This window comes from Typopeltis vanoorti, chromosome 11, assembly GCF_054136105.1.
Source record: "Typopeltis vanoorti isolate ZY-2024b chromosome 11, IOZ_Tvanoo_1.0, whole genome shotgun sequence".
In the NCBI taxonomy this organism is placed as follows: Eukaryota; Metazoa; Arthropoda; class Arachnida; order Uropygi; family Thelyphonidae; genus Typopeltis; species Typopeltis vanoorti.
This window is the reverse complement of record NC_143559.1, coordinates 16,816,466-16,835,257: the sequence shown is the minus strand read 5'-3', so window position 1 is coordinate 16,835,257 and position 18,792 is coordinate 16,816,466. Positions and strand designations below refer to the sequence as shown.

Genomic DNA, 18,792 nt, shown 5'->3' with positions numbered 1-18,792 from the left:
AACTTCTATGCAATCTCCAACAAACACAAGTGATCTTAAACAATTGTTTCAACATTTGTGTTGATGAACATTAATGAGGACTCTGGAGAGAAGTAATTGCGACATCTCGAAGCAGGTCGTGTCATTATCCAGAAGATCTTTCTTCATTTGCGACATTGCCCGATTAATGACAAATGCCTGCTGGGAGCACAAGTTGAAGCAGCAGCATTTCGAATTAAGTGGTTTTCGAAGAAAAAAGCAAGCAAGCAAAGCCACTGCGTAATTACTTGAGATAAATCTCACCAAATTAATCGCCATTGTTTAAACAGCAAGCATATTTCACGATTCACTGCTAGTATCTATATTCTGACTAAACTTGTACAGGCATGTTCTGAACTGTGTGTAAAATGATCATGCGGTTGATGAAACAGACATCCAATCCTGATGCGTTTTAAAGAGATCTCACTTAATATTTATAGTTTAGCCTCACTGCCAACTTTCCCTTGGGGTGATGATCCATTCGGTCTCCTATCAGCGTATAATTATTGCTTTTTTAAGTAATTGAAACTTGCTTGAAGATTGGAATGTTCTTTTCAGATTATTTAGTGAAACGTCTGGATTTTATTGTGATGTTTTCTAATTTTAAATGGACACAGCATATTACGACTCAAATACGCTAATTACAAAAAAAAAAAAAAATCACTACCAGCGAAATGCCCTAAATTGCCTGACGTACGTTTTTCCAATGTCCATCACTCAGAAGAACAGTAACAAATGGGAAGCGGGTGGGGAGATGCTATCTTAGGTACAAACAGGGATCAGCTGTAGGTCTGTTTAAACTCTTTATCCTGTGCAAATGTATGCAACGTAAAATAAATTCATCTTCAGTGTCATACCGCACATTCAGGAGTGCTAAGCTGACAAGTGCGGAATGTCTCTGCGGTCCACAGTTTCTCCGGGTGGCGTGGATACTCACCGAGCGGAAAGACATCGGATCTAATCCTATTATCAAACACATTTCGGAGGTTTTTCTGCCTTCTTCTCGGTGTTGAAGTTACTCAGTCATACGCCTGTGAAGTCATGTTTTCCCCTCACGTACAGACAAACTGACCACAGAACGTACAGCTATTTGACAAAAATCCACGTACAATTTCTTGAATATTTAAACATTTTTTTTTCTTTTCGATTTTGATTCAAGAAATTATCAAAGGAATTACTGCATATGTAAATAAGTATAAATAATTTAATATATAATATAAATAGCTTTCTCCGATAGGGCGGTTAATCCAATCTTCATGTCTGTAAATTGGTGTAAAATTCTCCCGTCTGCGGTCAGTTCATCTTACGTTGGAAAATCCTTATAAAGGTTCTTATGAAAAGCTGGTTCTTTATAAGAACCTTTATAACCTGTGTCTTAGACGAGATTTGAACCCAGGTCTTTCTAATCGAAGGGCTTCGTCGATACCGACCAAGCCAAGAACTTTTATTTTTCTAAACAAAAATAAAAGAAATAATAATAATAAAAATAAACCCATCAAATTTGCTTGCATTGCTCCTTTAAGTTTTTTCTTCAGTTGTCAGATTCACGCATCCAGCAGCGTGAATGTGATATTCAATAATTTGATGGGAGCCTTGAGAGCATGTCCATCTCTACTGATAAATAAGTGCCTTGATGGACAATTGGACAACGACTCTTTGAAATTAGGATGTCAGGGAAGGAAGGTTATGCCGCTACCTATTTTTGATGCAGAAATCAAAGAAGAAAAGCACGTATAATTAATAAATTGGAATTCGAAAAAAAAAAGAGAGAGAGAGAGCGATTTATGATTTATCTGTATATATATATTTTTAATTCTGATAATTAAAAAAAAACTATAAAAATATAAAAAACATTAAGTTCATAATATTGAAAAGAAATATTCAAAATTGTGATAAGTATTTCTCTATAAACCTTCCTCCTCGCAAAATAATTGAAATAAAAATCTTGATCGGTCCTCCGGCTGATGCATTCTCTATTATGTATAAGCAGGTGAATCCTCTGACTCATCGACGAAACCTTTCAATGTCGAAGACCCAATGACCATTTGTTACTTTAAGTATAATGGTAATTATAGTTCTGTCTTTAAAAAAAAAAAAAAAAAAAGAAAAGTTAAGCCTCATTCGTTAAAAAAAGGACGAAAATGAAAAACTTGCTCGCACAGAAAAGTCGAAATCTTAAAAAGCGACATCTGGCTGATCCAGTCGATACTTTGAGGAGAGATTCTACAACGAAAGAAAAACCACCCTTCTAATGAACTCTTCTGTTTATTTTTCAATTATCGGGTTGTTGAAATAAGCGATTTTAATGTAATTAGACTCAGGCGAAAGGCGGCGAACACCGTTGCAGTGATATTGGTCTGAACGGCATTTTAAAATTGCCCAAGAACTCGTTGATTAGTCGGTGTTAAAACTCGGAGGTTTATTAAGTGAAGGTACGCTTGCTATTAAAGAACTTCAGCATCGTGTTCATTACGCCACGTTTCTGGCTACATCACGGGATCAATGCGATTCTACACGTTCAATGATGATAGAACGAAGTGAGGGAATGGAAAAGATGCAAAAGCGAACTGTGTTGGGACAAGAATATAAAAAGAACGCACAAGATTTATGAAAGTTCGATTACGCGGTACACAAAAATCTTGGGGGAGAAATATCAAAATATAAAATCTTGTTATTGCATCGTTCATATATATGCACCCAGTTTTTTTTTTTTTTTGCTTTGTTTAAAACTCATTTTTAATAGTATTTAACTGTGTCAATCCGTATGTTCTGCTTCAACTTCAGACGTTACAGAAATACACTTCTTTGAAATCAGTGAAATTAGAATCATTTAATGAACTTCTGTTTAGTTCAGCGAATTCTTAGGTGCACGTAGAAAATCGATGTGGCGCCTAGAATAAATTCGTTTCGTTACAAAATATATATTAAAGGAAAACTTGACAGTCCTTACATATTTTTACATAAATATGGGAAAACAACGCAACGTCTCGTGAGTGATATGCGTGCCGTAACGGAATCAGGTGACCTGGCCGCTGCTACCTTACGTATATTGATGTCTAAAGAGAAATATTCAGTTATTTTCTGATGAAACGAATTGGAGAGAGTTAGGAAGAACTCGGATAAATCTCTTCAGTGTGATGTTGACAAGTTTTAGTTTGACACCTGCAACGAGTTCATAAACATCAAATGCAATGTTGATAATAATTCAACTGGTGCTGGAAAAAATATTGGATTGGATTGGGGCGGGGATCAGTGAGATAGTTGAAGAGCGATTTGAAGTTCGGCGAATACGACGCAGAAGGTTATTACTGAAATAATGAAAAAGAAAGTCGTGACGCATAAGTGGTCGTGGTATTTATACTTCTACTGTGCGTAGATCTGATTTTTTTTTTTTTTTTTTTTTTTTTGTGGGGGATAGGAATTCAGGGAATATTGGAGAACTTTCAGAAGCCGTCAATTAGGCGGTATCAGGACTATGCAATATTTATTATAAGGATAGATGGACGATAATAGAAATTGCAGAGCATGTCACCTTCGAAGAATAGATGATCACTTGGTAAGGAAAGTATGATCAGGCATTTTCTTAAGATAAAAGCAAGCGACGTAAAGAGATTAAGGGAGTGAGGAGATTGCTTCTTTGCATGGAGTAGTTCGTAAGCATTTTGCTTCTCTAGAGTCGCCTTTCCCGACTCAAACACTTCTGTAGTCCTTCTTCCAAGATATTTGTCATCTTTTCTTGACCAATAGGTTACTTTTCACCTCTCCATACAAATCCCAAGTCCACTGAACTCCGGAATACTGCTCTCACACAAGGAAGACGGCTCTCTGACAAACGAAATATAGTTCCAATATTTCGTCTGTCACAGAGCCGTCGGCGGTGACACAATATTAAAATTGTATTAGTATACAGGTGTTAATATTTCTGTGACAGAGACGACATCTAGGAACTATTAAACTTGTGCTTATTTATTTTTTCAGTGCTGCATTCATTCCATTAAACTTAATTATGAGTATAAACCAGCACAGCACTTAAGCCTAAATATTTGTTTACATAGCCTTTGCTTTCTTCTCGTGTGAGAACAATGTATGGTTAATATTTGTATTCGCCAATATCTTATACAGTAACTGCAATTTTTTCCCTCTGTGTATACTTTCCTGTTTAAAGAGTCTGTGGGAAGCTACATTATGGCCCAAAGGTCCTAAATTAATTAAATGTAACTCACTTTTACTTTTAACGATGGATTAAGTATCTGTCATATTATATTTCCTTAGTGAAACACATTTTCAGTACAGTTTTTATGAAAATTGCACCGTTGAAAAGGTACAGTTTTTTTTTTTTTTTGCTTTATTTTTATATGAAATATTTTTTTTCTCTCTTTGTAGCTGATACTGCAGCCCGGATTGTCCGCCTGCCTCAAGATGTTATAGTGCCGAAGAACGGATCAGCGTTGTTTAACTGTGTCTACGAGAATGCGGAACGAACCGAATGGTATTACCAGGACAAGACTCTTTCCAACACTTCACGGTAAGGATTCTCGTTTTCTTCGAGCGTGAGAGAGAGCAAAATAAATCTTTCCTTCTGAAATACAAAAATGTGTTCGCGATACGTGCAACGCAATCGCGATGATATGGCACGTGATCTCATGTTGTTTTCGCACATACAACACGCATACAAGGTAATGCATAATGATGGCAGATGACAAGACAGATGTTTTAAGTGCAGAAAAAAAAAGAAAAAAAAACTACCCTCTTGTGGATTTGTCGGCAGTAACGCGTGCGTGCTTACACAGAAGAAGGATGGTAATTAATTAATTCCAGATTTTTTTATTTATTATTTTTTTTTTTTTTGTAGTAAACGATATTAAACTAGTTGTTCTCATGAAGTTTAAAAAAAAAAAAACCTGAATACTGACCATTAGGACACAGCATATTAAGTACATAAAATAATAGTAATGGCAGACGTAGTTTACTTAGAAGTTGTTTGCCAAGAATCGTCATGCACCTTGGCTAAGTTAAACAGCTAAGGAAACTGATTTTAAAGAGATTCAGTGTTCGTGTAAACCCGAAAAAATATCGAAAGAATGTGCAGTTAATATTAGATTGCCAAGTTTAAACGGAGCCGCCTCATTGTTACCAAAACTCCAGACGAATGAATGTATTGATTTTAAGTTGTTACTGAGCGAAATTTGTTTCCTATAATGTATAAATATGAAAAATACCTGAATATCCAAGATTCGCCCTTTCTGAGACCATTTTGGTGTCGTTGGTAATAATGTGAAATTCTGTGAGTATTATTTGTCACTGGAGGCCTGAAGTGGCTCGAAAAGTTCCATGTTTACTTTTCTACACCAGACTCCCTGGATTATGTAAATAAATACATAAAAAATACAAAAAATATTATGAAATTAATTAAAAAAAAGCGTAAAATTAAAAAAATCCTTAGGATGCTTAAGTTATGTTTTCATTTTTTTCCCCCTCAAAAAACAAATTTTGTTTAATATAGCTTAAAATCCTTTGGTTTTATTGGTTTTGAGAACTACTTAATATTGGAACACTTCCATTTATAGTAAGCTTAGCTATTTAATACTAATAATATTCATTAGAAACGGTATGAAATTAGCATCTTGTATCTACTGAACTCAGGGCCGACGCTACCATTTAGGCAAACTAGGCAACCGCCTAGGGCGCAAGCCATGAAGGGGCACAAAACTTGCCTTATTCATACTTTACTAAAACATCAAAATTAAATAGTGGTATATGATTTAGGTATCGATTCTTTTCCCTTACCCCCACACATCACACTATTTTACTATTTAACTCTTGGTTCTTTTTTGTTCCTTACCTAAATGATTTGAACTTACCGCTATATAAAATTCAGTTAAGATAAATATTTTAAAACGTTAACATTTTAAAATATTAAATTTCGGTATTTTATAACTTTTTTTTTGTAAATGAATTATAACAGAGAATTTTCAAATTAATTAAAAAAGAAAATAAAAAAAAGCCCTATTAATTTAACCCTATAAGACAGTTTTATTTTGTTTAACGTCAATTAGGAACATTTTAGTTTATGAAATAAGGGGCACACTTGTAAACTTTGCCTAGGGCGCAAAATAACCTAGCACCGACAGTGACTGAACTATAGGTGTAAACGTATTTCTTAGTTGTTTTTTCCTGGTAATAATGTAAAATTCTGTAAGTTTATTATTTGCATCATAATAAGAGGTTTTGCTGTCATTGCATTAATAGTGCTGTTTAAAACGGATTTAAAAATAATTGTTTTATTATAATCAGTTTTATTATTATTATGTCTTTGTCATAACTTAACAGAGCGGTCAATCTTATGGTGATAAGATGACTTGTCAGTCTGCACGGCCGAGCAAATAGCGTATTCACTTTCCGACCAGCAGCAGGTTGTTGGGCCTGAATGCTTATGAATGTCCAGATATCGGGTGAATATTTTGTATTAGGAGTGAGACCACCACCATACTTATTGAAGCATGAAGTGGTTTGGGGAAAAAAAAAATATATATATATATATGTGTGTTTGGTTTCTAGAATAGGGTTTCGAATTATTTCACTCATAGCCTACTGCACTAATATTAATGTCTATAGATTTATAACTTTGCATGACTGGGATTCAAATAACATTGCTTGATCCTTAAAAAAAAGTTTAAGAAATACAAGTTAACTTGGCCTCCATGCTACTGTTATAAAACACTCTGTATTTCTATTACGTACTTCTCAACCCTGCTTTATTTTTGCCTTTTTTCCTTCACTTAATATTCGTGAAATTGTCGTAAATGGTTGACTGCTCCCATATCTATTTCTACTATATCTTATGTTCACACACTCTATAGTTCTAATAAATTTATTTGTTTTACGACTGTGCCAGTTAGACTATGTATTGAGTGCGAGATTATAAGATTTTAAACTAAAGACAAAGCAGATATTGTTAGCATTCCCCACTTATGTTAATCTTTACCTTAAATTAGTCGTGGCTTAACTATTGATCACTTAAACTTTATCTTATGCATGTTCGAAATTTTGAGGATAGCGCATTGACAGAATCAGTCCAATTGTTCACAAACCATTGAATTAAATCAAAAGGAATATTTACACATTTATATGTAATATGCTAATGATTCACATTAACATATATATACAATTCTTGTTATTCTTATTTCTTCCTAATTCAAACTACTGTTATTAAGAGAGACCTCCAGGGAGTCAGGGACTCATCGAGGGAGGCCACATACTCTTGAATTCATTCACACTGTTTGTACTCACAACATCCAATGGCAGTCCATTCCAATCACGCACCTCCCCATGAGAGAAAAATCTAGCCCCCACTCCCTTCTTAGTGGCATTTATTCTTAGCTTCCAAGAATGTCCTCTTGTCCTTCCCACCCTCCATTAAATTGAAAAATATCAACTGAAATCCTGTATGACCCTTTCAATAGTTTGTAAGTCTCAATCATATCACCCCTCTTTCTCTTGTTTGCTAGTGTCTGCACTCTCTTCTAAACCTGTCTTCATAATCAGTATTCCGCAATCCTGATACTCCTTCTCTCTCCACTATACCAGAATCACAACAGAAACCAGACCTGTGCACAAAAGTCCAATTGAGGTGTTATCAAGGCCTTGTAAAGAGGCAAAATGACATCTTTATCTTTACATGTGAACGTTCGTTTCAGCATTGCAATTATCTTTTGAGTTATGTTTGCATTCTTTGCTACGTGGCTCCTGATCTTCAACTTCTTATCTACTAACACTCCGATATCCCTAGCCTGATCAATTTCTTCTAGCATAATCCCACCAATATAATGCGACACTGGATATCTAATCAGGCCAGAGTGCATGACTTTACATTTACTGACATTGAACTGATATCCATTTTCCTATGCCCATTCCAGCCTATTCAAATCATTCTGCAAGCACTGCACATCAGCAGCATTCCTGATTACCCTATCTTTGTGTCATCAGCAAATAGCTGTATGTCGCTTGTCAAATCCTTCCCAATATCATTAATGTAGAGACTGAATAACAGTGGACCAAGGATCAGTCCTTAAATCTTGCAAGATTCACGTTCCCCATATGCCACTTTTTGATATGTCACTCAGCCATCCTCTTATCCATACCAATAATTTATAATCCAATCCCATATTCTCCAATTACAGTCTTCCATGCTGTATTCTGTCAAAAGCCTTAGCAAAATCTAAAAGTATCATGGTGAATCCATTCCCCTTGTCTAGTTCAATCTTCTTCTTCTACTACGCGTTATTCACGCTTCCCATGCAGGGTCTGCGTGTTACTTTAGATGCGACTTCTTGTTAGTACTACTCCCAACCGACCCGTCGCCTGGTCTGCCGCTGGGGAGATATATATTTTTGACTGTAGAGGCGTATGTTCATGGGGGCTGTTTGCGGGATGAAAAACGCCAGATAAACTGGCGGAAAAAACCCTACTGACCGCGCCCAAGGCTAACTTGGCTATGCCTGAGGAAGATCCTCAAATTCCTCACGTCTACAACGGGAATCGAACCTGGGACACTCCTTCCTCAGGCATATGGTTGCGAGGCGCAAAGCCACTAGGCTAACCGCACGGTTCCTTGTCTAGTTCAATGTGAGCAAGTTGCTAAAACATGACTTTCCCTTAGTAAACTCATGCTGTTCATTGCAAAGCAGAGATTTACTGTCAACCTATTGCTGAATGCGAGCCCTAACCAACTTTTCCAAAATGTATGTCACCTGTCAAATACCCCCCCCCCCCAAAAAAAAAAAAAAAAAAAAACCACCCTTATACATTCATTCCACTCTTGTGGAAAGTCTACAACTTCCCCCGAACATTCAAGCCACAGTGGGATTTAAACTCGCAGGTGTTGGAGGACTCCTGAAATGATCTTCAAGCGTTACTTTTCATTGGAAGTGATCAGATTCGTTTAAGACTTTAATATCTACGTGGGCATTTAGTGATACTATCTGTTACTCAGCAGTCTGAAGGTGTTACGTAATCATAATCTTAAGGTCTGATGACAGCGGTTATTTTTTCGCACGTCAAAAAAGTTGTTCAAGTTTATTTTTTTTTTAACTCGCACTAAAATAAAGTTTACTTTTGATTATATGATCACCAGCGTTTATTTTTCTTCCCAATTTTACGTGATTCGCCACCCACAAAAGATTGCTAGCCCATAATACATTTTATTGTTGGTGGGATAAGGTTTTTGTTATTTTATTTTTAAATTAAATAAATACGAGTATATAATTGCCGAGGAGATAATATACAGTATAATTATCTCCTTGGCATTTGGCTGGAGAGGTACGCCAACCAGGCCGGCTTACCCGGATTTTTGACGTGAAGTTTTATTTTACCTAACTATGAGTAAAAACGCAAAGTTATTAAGTGACCGTAAGCTGTTAGATAGCTGTAAATTTGCAACTTGTTATACTGCAAAACCGTGTGTGTTTGATCATTTCACATCCTCCTTTACCGAGGATAGAAATGAACTGCGTCATATTTGTTAATGGTTTTTTAAGTAAACGTCCAGAACAACTGCTGCCTCCATTCACCCATCCACCGTGTATTAAAGTCTAACTGCTTGAGTCTTGAACCGTGTTCGACATAAGTTATGTTAATATGTGCTATATAAACTGTGGATTTATCCAATATGTTCAAGTCATTAATTCGCCACTTTATTTTGTAACCTTTTCAGTTATACAGAGTCAAGATTGCCTAACTTTATGCAAGCATTGAATTAACAGCTTGTCATCTTAGTAACCTAAAGATTTTAAGTTAATTTTAAAAAGGTCCATCGCTACTGTATTTTTCGATCTTAAAAAATAAGCGGTAACGGTTCTTTAGTAAAGCATAGCATTATATTTGAATCTGGTACACTTTTTCTGCTCACGCTGCTGCCTAACTGTTATTGAGGACTGTTTTGCGTCAGCTCCAGCCATACATAATCTCATTATAGTCAATATTCCGCAGAAATAGAGAAATGAAGAAACTATCCATCCGATTCGCAACATAAATACGGCACCTTAGCAGTGAAGCAAGAAGTTCTGATCGATTGAGTTCAAGATTTCACAGCATATAGAGCAGAATCTTGTCGTTGGTAACGTAATACGAAAACTACGTACTTCACAATGCTTGACTTAATAAAAGATAAAACGAAGGTGAAACTAAATATATAAAAAATAATTTATTAAGGAAATTTGCATAAACAGATAGGCAGGTTTCTATTATCTTTAATGTGCTTATGAACGGCAATTGTGGTTTCGCATGGTGAGGGATTTCACCGAAGAAGACAAAACGAATATTGAAAGCTGACTAATTGAAAACTTGATGGTTTTTTGCTCATATTGCAGAAGTCTTCGACTGCAAACTATTATTCATACATTACTAAAAGCGTTTTTTTTTTGGGGCAGGGGAAGTCTCATATAGAAATGGTAAGGGGTGTTTCGCCCATAAAATAAGCAAAACTACCCAGATGAAGAACAACACAAATGTCATTAATCCGTTGTCTGTATTGTATTAGTCTATTGCTTTTGCCGTAATTCCATACAACCCTGAACCCAACCCTTAAATATTTGGGGTGAAAGAAAGGGGGTCATCTCTGAATGTTTTTATAATCAAATTGTGTTTAATCAACGAAATGAGTGTGCGAACATCGAAATACAACACTTTTCGTAACGTTCCGTTTTTCATTAAAAAAAAAAGTTTATTTTTATGAAATAAATGAATACGAACATTGGATGGTTGCAAGCTATATAGAAATGATGCTAAGTAAAGTAGCGTAAAAAAGTATTCAACAAATATAACTGCTATATAATTCATATAACAACAGTAATAATATTTTATGGGAATATTTAATGAAATTTATTTTGCAGTGTGGGTAGTGAAACCATGCACTGAGTTGAGGGAGCTTCGATTGGTTTATCAACGTAAGCACTGCTAAAATTCGATGACTTTCAACAATTATAAATTCTAGGAGACAGTGGCAGCAGCCAACGTGGACGCTACTGTAGAAGACGAACTTCGTTTACAAATGCCAAAATCTTTTCGTGCGTGCTGTTATTTTTGTGACTTCTGCGTGGCTTTGCTTTATTCTCAGAATTGGCATTTTGCAAGAATTATCTTCAAAAGCTAAATACATTTTATTGTCTTTTGCCAATTTTAGTAATTTAAAAAAAATGTACCATTGTCCTTGCGTTAAGATAAATCAAGGAACTATCCATTTAAGGGTTTGGTAGATTACAAGGAATATTGTACGAATCATTCTCTACAAATTAAAAAAAAAAAAAAAATTAATTTACAGAGATTAACACACCACGCCTACATTATTTTAAAAGAGCGTCCGTCCGAGTTTGTTCTTATAATTAACTTAATTATTTTTTAAAGGCAATGCGAACGGATAGCAAAAAAAAAAAAAATCTTTGCATTTAAAATATTTTTGTTTCTCCTTGTTTCAATGGGTTTTATAAACTGTAGTTTAGAACACGCTTTTGTTTGTGGGTTATTTGCATTTTTCATCAGGGAAGAAAATACACACACACATCATTGCCAAGCTCAGCAGGTCAACGAAACAAATAGTTACAGGAATATGCTATGCGATGGGTTTTGTTATAAGCTTCCTAATTTTATAGCTGTCTTGTCAAGATCGAGTTATCTGATAAGGATCAGTATCTCATCGGTGGTTGTGTTTCCAGGATTGTCTGATGATTTAGCAGCTTTAATTAGCTTTTTTTTTTTTTTTTTTTTTTTTTTTTTTTTTTTTTTTTGTTCGTCTATATTCAGCAAAATACGAGTCTGTTAGGATCATATCTCAGGTCGATAAACTCAATAAGCAGACACATTCCCTCACATCTGTTAACACCTTCATCAGCACACGAACCACCTAACCTCGGCTGGGGAGGGCGAAACTGCTATCTCAAAGAAAGGATGTATGACGGCATCGGCGGATGTGACTGCGCAAATCTGATTTAAAAAAAAAAAAGTTACGGAAAAATCAGAGGACATTGTGAAACATGTCATATATAAATATTCAAAATCCATTATTATTATAGTTTTTAACGTCAGCGCATCCCTTTTTCAGATTTTTATTTATAATTCCTTACATGCGCATCGTCATAAAGTTAGTTGTGTAAGTTTTTTTAATTGTTTACACTCAGTTTGGCAGCCTGCAAACAGTGGATTACCTATCATATGGAGGAATCTGTCGTTGCGAGGAATGCTCTGGTGGGACCAACATAAGCTTTTTTGGCTATTCAACAACAGAGCCGCCTCCTTCAAGATCAACGCATGTCTTCTGCATAGCTACGCTTTCCTACGACCCTTTTCTAAATGTTTGACAATCGTGATGCTTTACTTTGCTGTTTTGAAGCCTAATTGTTTGAAAGAAAGAAAACTGATTGTAGAGTATGCATAAATTAACCATCACCAATGGCTGACGACAAATAGGACAAGTAAAATAGCGTGTTTTCCTGGATTCAAAATGAAATTCATAGAAAACGCTAGCCATATAAACTTCACAGAAACAGTTGTGCTTGTTTACAGCAGTGGTTCTTAACCTTTTTGCTGGCCCACATCCCCTTTTTGTTAGAAAAGAAAATTTATTGAAAAATACATATACATATATGTATCAGCATAAAATCAAAATAACATATCAATTTTAGTGACTAATTTGTTGTTGCTTTTCCATAATAATATTTTGAAAGCGAGGTTCCTTTTTCGAAAGGGCTACCCGTATATCATCACTTGCATTTAAGCGATTTCGGGTTTGTTTTTATGTGCAAAAGTGATGAAAATCCCATTTATAAAGATAAGTGGTAGCAAATGGTAGAAGTGTCTGCAATGCTGCCTTTGCCAGTTGTGGGAATGGTTCTGAGTACACCAGAATTGTTCTAAATACAATTTTTCAAATTCATTTGAATACTTGCATTGGCTCGCATTTCAATAAGATAAGTTTTTATTTACATTACCGTCGTTTATAGAATTAAGATCAAAAAGAAATGGATCCAGTATCCACCTCTGCTCTTTGCCAATATCTCCCGTGGAAAAATATCCATGAAAAGAATCAATCAGTTTTTGCATTACAATTTCAGGGAAAATTGTGATTTTTTCGTTTTCCAGAACAATTTCATCAAGCAAGGGAAAGCTTGTAAAATTACCATTTTCAACTCAACGTATCCAAATTGTTAGTTTTTCAATAAAAGCAAATTTTTTTACTAGATATTATGCATACCCTTGCATTGATATATTTAATTCATTTAGGTGAGCAAAAATATCTGCTAAGTATGCCAATCGAACTACTGCACCACTGCTTTCAAAGTCTTGAACTAAATTACAATTCTGGTTAGTAAGAAAATGAATCATCTCCTTGTGCATTTCAAAAACCCTGTTAAGCATACGTCCCTTGGAGAACCATCTTATGTCAGTGTGATAGAGAAGCACACTATGGTTAACACCGATTTCTTCGCAAAAAGCATGAAAGATACGATGATTAAGATGATTAAGCGCCCGTCCTCGAATATAATTTACTATGTTTACTGCTGTAGTTTTATAGTGGTTTATAATTTCTTAAAATGTGACAAATAAAAAATATGTATAACTTATATTCTTGGTGAAATAGAATAATTTTGTATAGGTTGAAAGATTATATATCTTAAATATAATTTAGTTTGCATAATTTTTTTGCTCTCGTGGAAAAAGCAAATGTGATTTAAATAATTAGTCATTATGTGCTGGTATATTTTCCAGCTCGCACCCCTGGTTAAGAAACACTGGTTTACAGGCAGAGCTTGATGTTGTTTTTGAAGAACTGCAGATTGCAATCTTTGGTAATAGCAGTTGAAGAATATTATTCCAAAAAGGAGGGCATTGACCAGCTACTGCTTACATATTAATAAGTTTAGAGGAAACAGATGAAATTAAGGATATCAATTCGGTTGAGCAAATTATTTAAATAAAAAATTAATGCAGTCAAAAATGATTGGTAATGTTGTATATTAAGTATATGGTCATGTTGTTTAAAATGCATAACTTTTCAAATAATTATGACAGTATTATTATTATTTCTATGGTATGTGCACCTCCATGATGTCTGAAGGCTCACCGTGGGTGATTCATGCAATATCTGTTGCACCTCTCCTTGAACCCAATAGCAAACATAGCACTCACAACCCATTCCATTCATTCGTCACACTCCGAGAACTTATTTGCCCCTCTCCAAGTGCCGAAATATTTTCTCTGCATCATTTCTGTAAAACTCTTTAAATAATTTAAATGCTCCTATCGTATATTCCCCCTCCTCCTTTTTTTTTTTTTTTTTCATTTATTGACTCTCAATAAGTGAATATTAACTCTCAATCTGTTCTCATGGGGAGCATTCCAGAGACCACACATCATCATCATCATGGTCACTCACCTCTGAATTGCCTCTGCTATTTCGTTATCCCCAAGCAATGAGACCTACATACAGTAATCCAGATGTGGATGTATCAAGGTTTTATAAAAAGGAATGATAACTTCCTTATCTCAGCTTTACAAGCTTAGATAAGGAAGTTATCGTTCCTTAAAGCTATCATTCTTCTTTATAAGGCTTTATTTATAAAGCAATAACCAAGTAATCCTCTGAGTTACCTTTGCAGCCTTAGCAATATGTCCTTTAACCTCCAATTCTCTATCTGCTACTATCCCCAAATCCCTAACTTCATCAATTTTCTGGAGTCCAGTTCCATTAGTATGGAACTAGTACTGTGATACACATCTGGTAATTTGTTTATCCCAAAATGCATAATGTTACATTTTTCCATATTAAACTGATACCCTTTATAAATTAAAGATACCAAGAAATTATATACTTGGTTTAATCTTTTATCCAAGTGTAAGCAAACAAGTTTGCACCTGAACTATTTTCAGGACTTGGGCAACTCGTATATAGAAGCTCATGACTTCACATTACTTGCCTTAGTATCCCATAATGCAAAGCACATATTCTTACGGGTGTGTATAATGCAATGCATTATGGGAAGGGTCACTACCCAGACCGGTTTCGATCTTTAATGAGGTATCATCAGTGGGAGCCAGACTCAGAGGTGATGAACAGGTCTGAAAGTAGTTGAGATGCTCAGCTTAGTGGTAGGTTTTTGCCTGCCAATGTGTAAATCTGATGCTTCTGCATGGCATGGTTTAATCCTTTATTCAAGTGTAAGCAAACAAGTTTGCACCTCAACTACTTTCAGACCTGTTCATCACCTCTGAGTGACCTGTAACCTCTACAGGTCACCAGCTAGAACTGCTCATCACCCAGGGCAGGGCATCCACCAGTGCACCCAATTAAGGTTACACCAGTAGAGGCCATACCATAGGCAGTGATCAAGACCCTCAGCTTTGTTTAAGTGCAGGCCTTCTCCTAAAACTAGGGTGATCCCTCAGCTCACCCAACCTCAATGAATGACTTAAAAAAGATCATTTAGCTAATTAAATCTCAATCACTTAAAGGATACTAAGCAGTGGTTCTACTCAGTGACAGGCTTAATCTACCAGTGAGCAGAGCCACTCATCTTCCAGGAAAAAGCAGCCCAACAAAGACCCACCCTGCAGAAGCTATTAGTGGTTCCTCCACACCCAGAAGACATATTAAAGTTGAATACGAATAAAATTTCTGGCTAGTTGGGTGAAGCAAAATTGCCTTTATATTCCCCTTTGTCTGTAATGGAAGAACTTTGAATGGAGTGTTTATAAGCTATAAGCTCTCCCAGTGTGGGCAGTGAAATTAGCTGTGTTCAGCTGTACTGAAGATTGATTTAGGTCTTTTATATTTGTAGCTTTCTGCTTCATTATATTCTGAAGAAGCTTCCTTGATCAGCGGGTTTGGGTGGTTGCTTGTCTTGGCAAAGAACTTCTAAGATAGATCTAGGAAAAGGGAAGAGATGTGAGGAATGTTGACTTCTCTATGGATCTGGGAGTTTCTAATAAACCAAGGGGCACATAGAATCATCCTCAGGCACTTATTCTGTAATCTCTGTAGTTTTTGAATATTTGTATTCAAGGTGTGGCTCCATGCGGGGGATGCGTACGTTATGACCGGTCTTATTACCATCTTGTATATTGTTAACTTTGTTTGTGTATCCTGTTTGCTTTTTCTGTTGTTCATAGGGTAGAGTTGCGCAATTACTTTGGATTACTTAAGGCAATGTGTCTTATATGATTGTTGAATAGGAGTTTTTCTATCAAGAATCACTCCAAGAGGTAAGAATCACTCCTGAGGCAAGGTGTGCCTCAGGGCTCTCTTCTAGTTGCCAGTTTTGGGCTCAGAGATCTTGCTTCATTCAACAGCATTCATTGTATTACATGCAGTATCATCTGCATATAATGCAATGAATGCTGTTCTCAGGTTCAGCGGAACGTCTGCTACGTAGATTGAGAATAGAAGAGAGCCCTGAGGCACACCTACCAAGACCCTGCATCTGGAGGAAATCATTTAACTGATCCTGACCTGCATATATCTGTCTTTCAGGTATGAGTGGAGTATTTTTATTAACTTAATTGACAAGTTAAATTTTATGAGTTTGTAAAGAAGGCCTTGATGCCATACTTTGTCAAACGCCTTTTCGGCATCGATGAGGATGGCAGCTATATGGAGTTTCCAATTATAGCCTTTTGTAATGATCTGCACTAGCTGGTGTACTTGTTGAACTGTGCTATGGGCCTTGCGGAAGCCAAACTGCTCGTTGGGCAAAATTCCTAACTTATCAGTTTCTGCTTGAAGCCTTGAGGATCACTTTCTCCATCACCTTTCCGAGGCTGGACAACAGGCTGATAGGTCTGTAGCTTTTGGGGAGTTGAGGGTTTTTTCCTAGCTTCTTCAATGGCATGATAGTGGCTGTTTTCCAAGCAGTTGGAAAATGCTGGTATCTAAAAATGGCATTGGTAATGTTGATGATATGGACTATGGCCTTTCTTGGAAGTAGTTTTATTATTCTGTTGGTTAGGTCATCTGGGCCATGAGCGTTTTTACTGTTTAGATTAGTTAAGATATTTATTGTTTCTGCCGGAGCAGTGGGAGGGATTTATTCTGAATTATCAATATGCTGTCGTAAAGTTGTCCTAACACAATGGTGAATCTTGTATACAAGGTTAATGTTTATATTTGCATAAGATGGATTGCACTGTGATTCAAGGTCATCTGTTAGTGCTTCAGCTGTCCCTTTATATGAGCAATTCCTTTCTTGGTTTGTATAGGGGGTATGAGTTGCTTTTTGGTGCAGATGGCTCTTAAGAATTTCCAGACAGAGTGATCTTCAGCATTGATGGTTTGTATTTTTGAAGAGTTTCACAAACTTCTCTGTTTAGGTTGTTCAGTCTTGCGGGGCTCTAGTATTATGGTATCTCTTTCTGGCTCTATTTTTTGCTCCAATTAGATCCATGATTTCCTCAAGGATACGGTTGGTTGGGTGGAAGACAGCGGTTTGCCTGACTGATTCTATTGCTTTCTGAATTTGTATGGGTGTTATTTACTGCTGGGTCTATCTGTTCCTTTTCACTGATGTTGGGCACCGGACCAATATAATCCAGAAGAACCTTGGCTAACTTGTCCCATGGTATGAATGTGTGTGTGTGGGGGGGGGAGAGAATTGATCTGATGAACCTAGATTAAGCACTATGGGATTGTGGTCAGAAGATAATTCGTTAACTGTTTCCAACTTATATTGGTATCTTATATTTTAAAAAATGGCGATGTCTAGCACATCGGAGCTACCTGATGGGCTGAAGTGGGTGGGCTCGGTAGTACCGGCCACAACAGGAGTTGAGCACTGCGTTAGTTGAATAGTGTGCAACCTTTGGTGTTAATTGAAGAGCTGTACTAAGCTGTGTTTTGAATTGAGGTCTCTTAAAAAACCTATTATTATGTAGTCATTTGATCCACATATGAAGTCCAGATCTGTTGTCAGCAGAGGAATGCTTGGAGGATTATAAGCAGCATAGATCTTTAGACTGCCAGCGTTGCTGGTATGCACCTCCAGGTTTATGGTTTGGGGGTTGGGTATTGTATTATGATTCAGGTAACTCTTGATCTATATATTGCCTCCACCTCTTGCGCCAAGTCTATCATTTCTGTACATAGTGTAGCCATGAATTCTAGGGTTATTAGCTGGTCTTAGGTGTGTTTCACCAATCAAGATGATATCAGCACTGAGACGAGTCGCAAATTCTTGAAGTTCCAAGGCCTTGTTTAATAATCCATTTGCATTCCATGCTACTATCATGAGTGACTTTGGTTTGAATTTTTTTACTAATGACAGATGGTTGTTATAATGGTTTGAGTGCCTTGCAGGAATCTCTTTCTGGAAGATGGTGAAGAGCTTGTCTTGCAACTTCAGGAGTGATACCTTCGACAACATCACGAAGAACCACCTTCAGGTTCTTTTTGCTGGGTAAAGCAAAGGTATGGTATGGGAGATTTGCATTATCCATAAATCTGGTCATTTGTCTATAGTCCATGATTGTAGCAGGTTGAATTTTAACTCCTTCGTCAGAGTTTTTGGCCCATGAGAATATGATGTTTTGTTCCCTGAGGGCTGAAGAGACAGGAATCCATTTTTCTTTATCCCTTAAGATGACTGGTGGTACCTTCTCTTTAGGTACATTAATTGATTCCATCTCTGTTGTTTTGGGTTCTTCGATGTTGGTAGAGATTTTTCTCTTCTTTTTGACCGTTTGGAATTCTGTATGTGTTTCCAAGGTCTGACAGATGCTGACTTGGGATGTAGA

The 18,792-nt window shown here is 36.3% G+C and overlaps 1 protein-coding gene across 2 annotated transcripts in view; it reads left to right on the top strand.

Annotated features, from left to right (window-relative positions):
* LOC150101332 (inactive tyrosine-protein kinase 7-like) overlaps window positions 1-18,792 on the top strand; it is a 340,607-nt gene that overhangs the window by 243,458 nt on the left and 78,357 nt on the right. For both annotated transcript variants that reach the window (XM_090400047.1, XM_090400046.1), the window contains exon 4: window positions 4,402-4,543. In XM_090400047.1, the coding sequence (XP_090256173.1) occupies window positions 4,402-4,543 (142 nt within the window). The remainder of the gene's footprint in view (window positions 1-4,401; window positions 4,544-18,792) is intronic.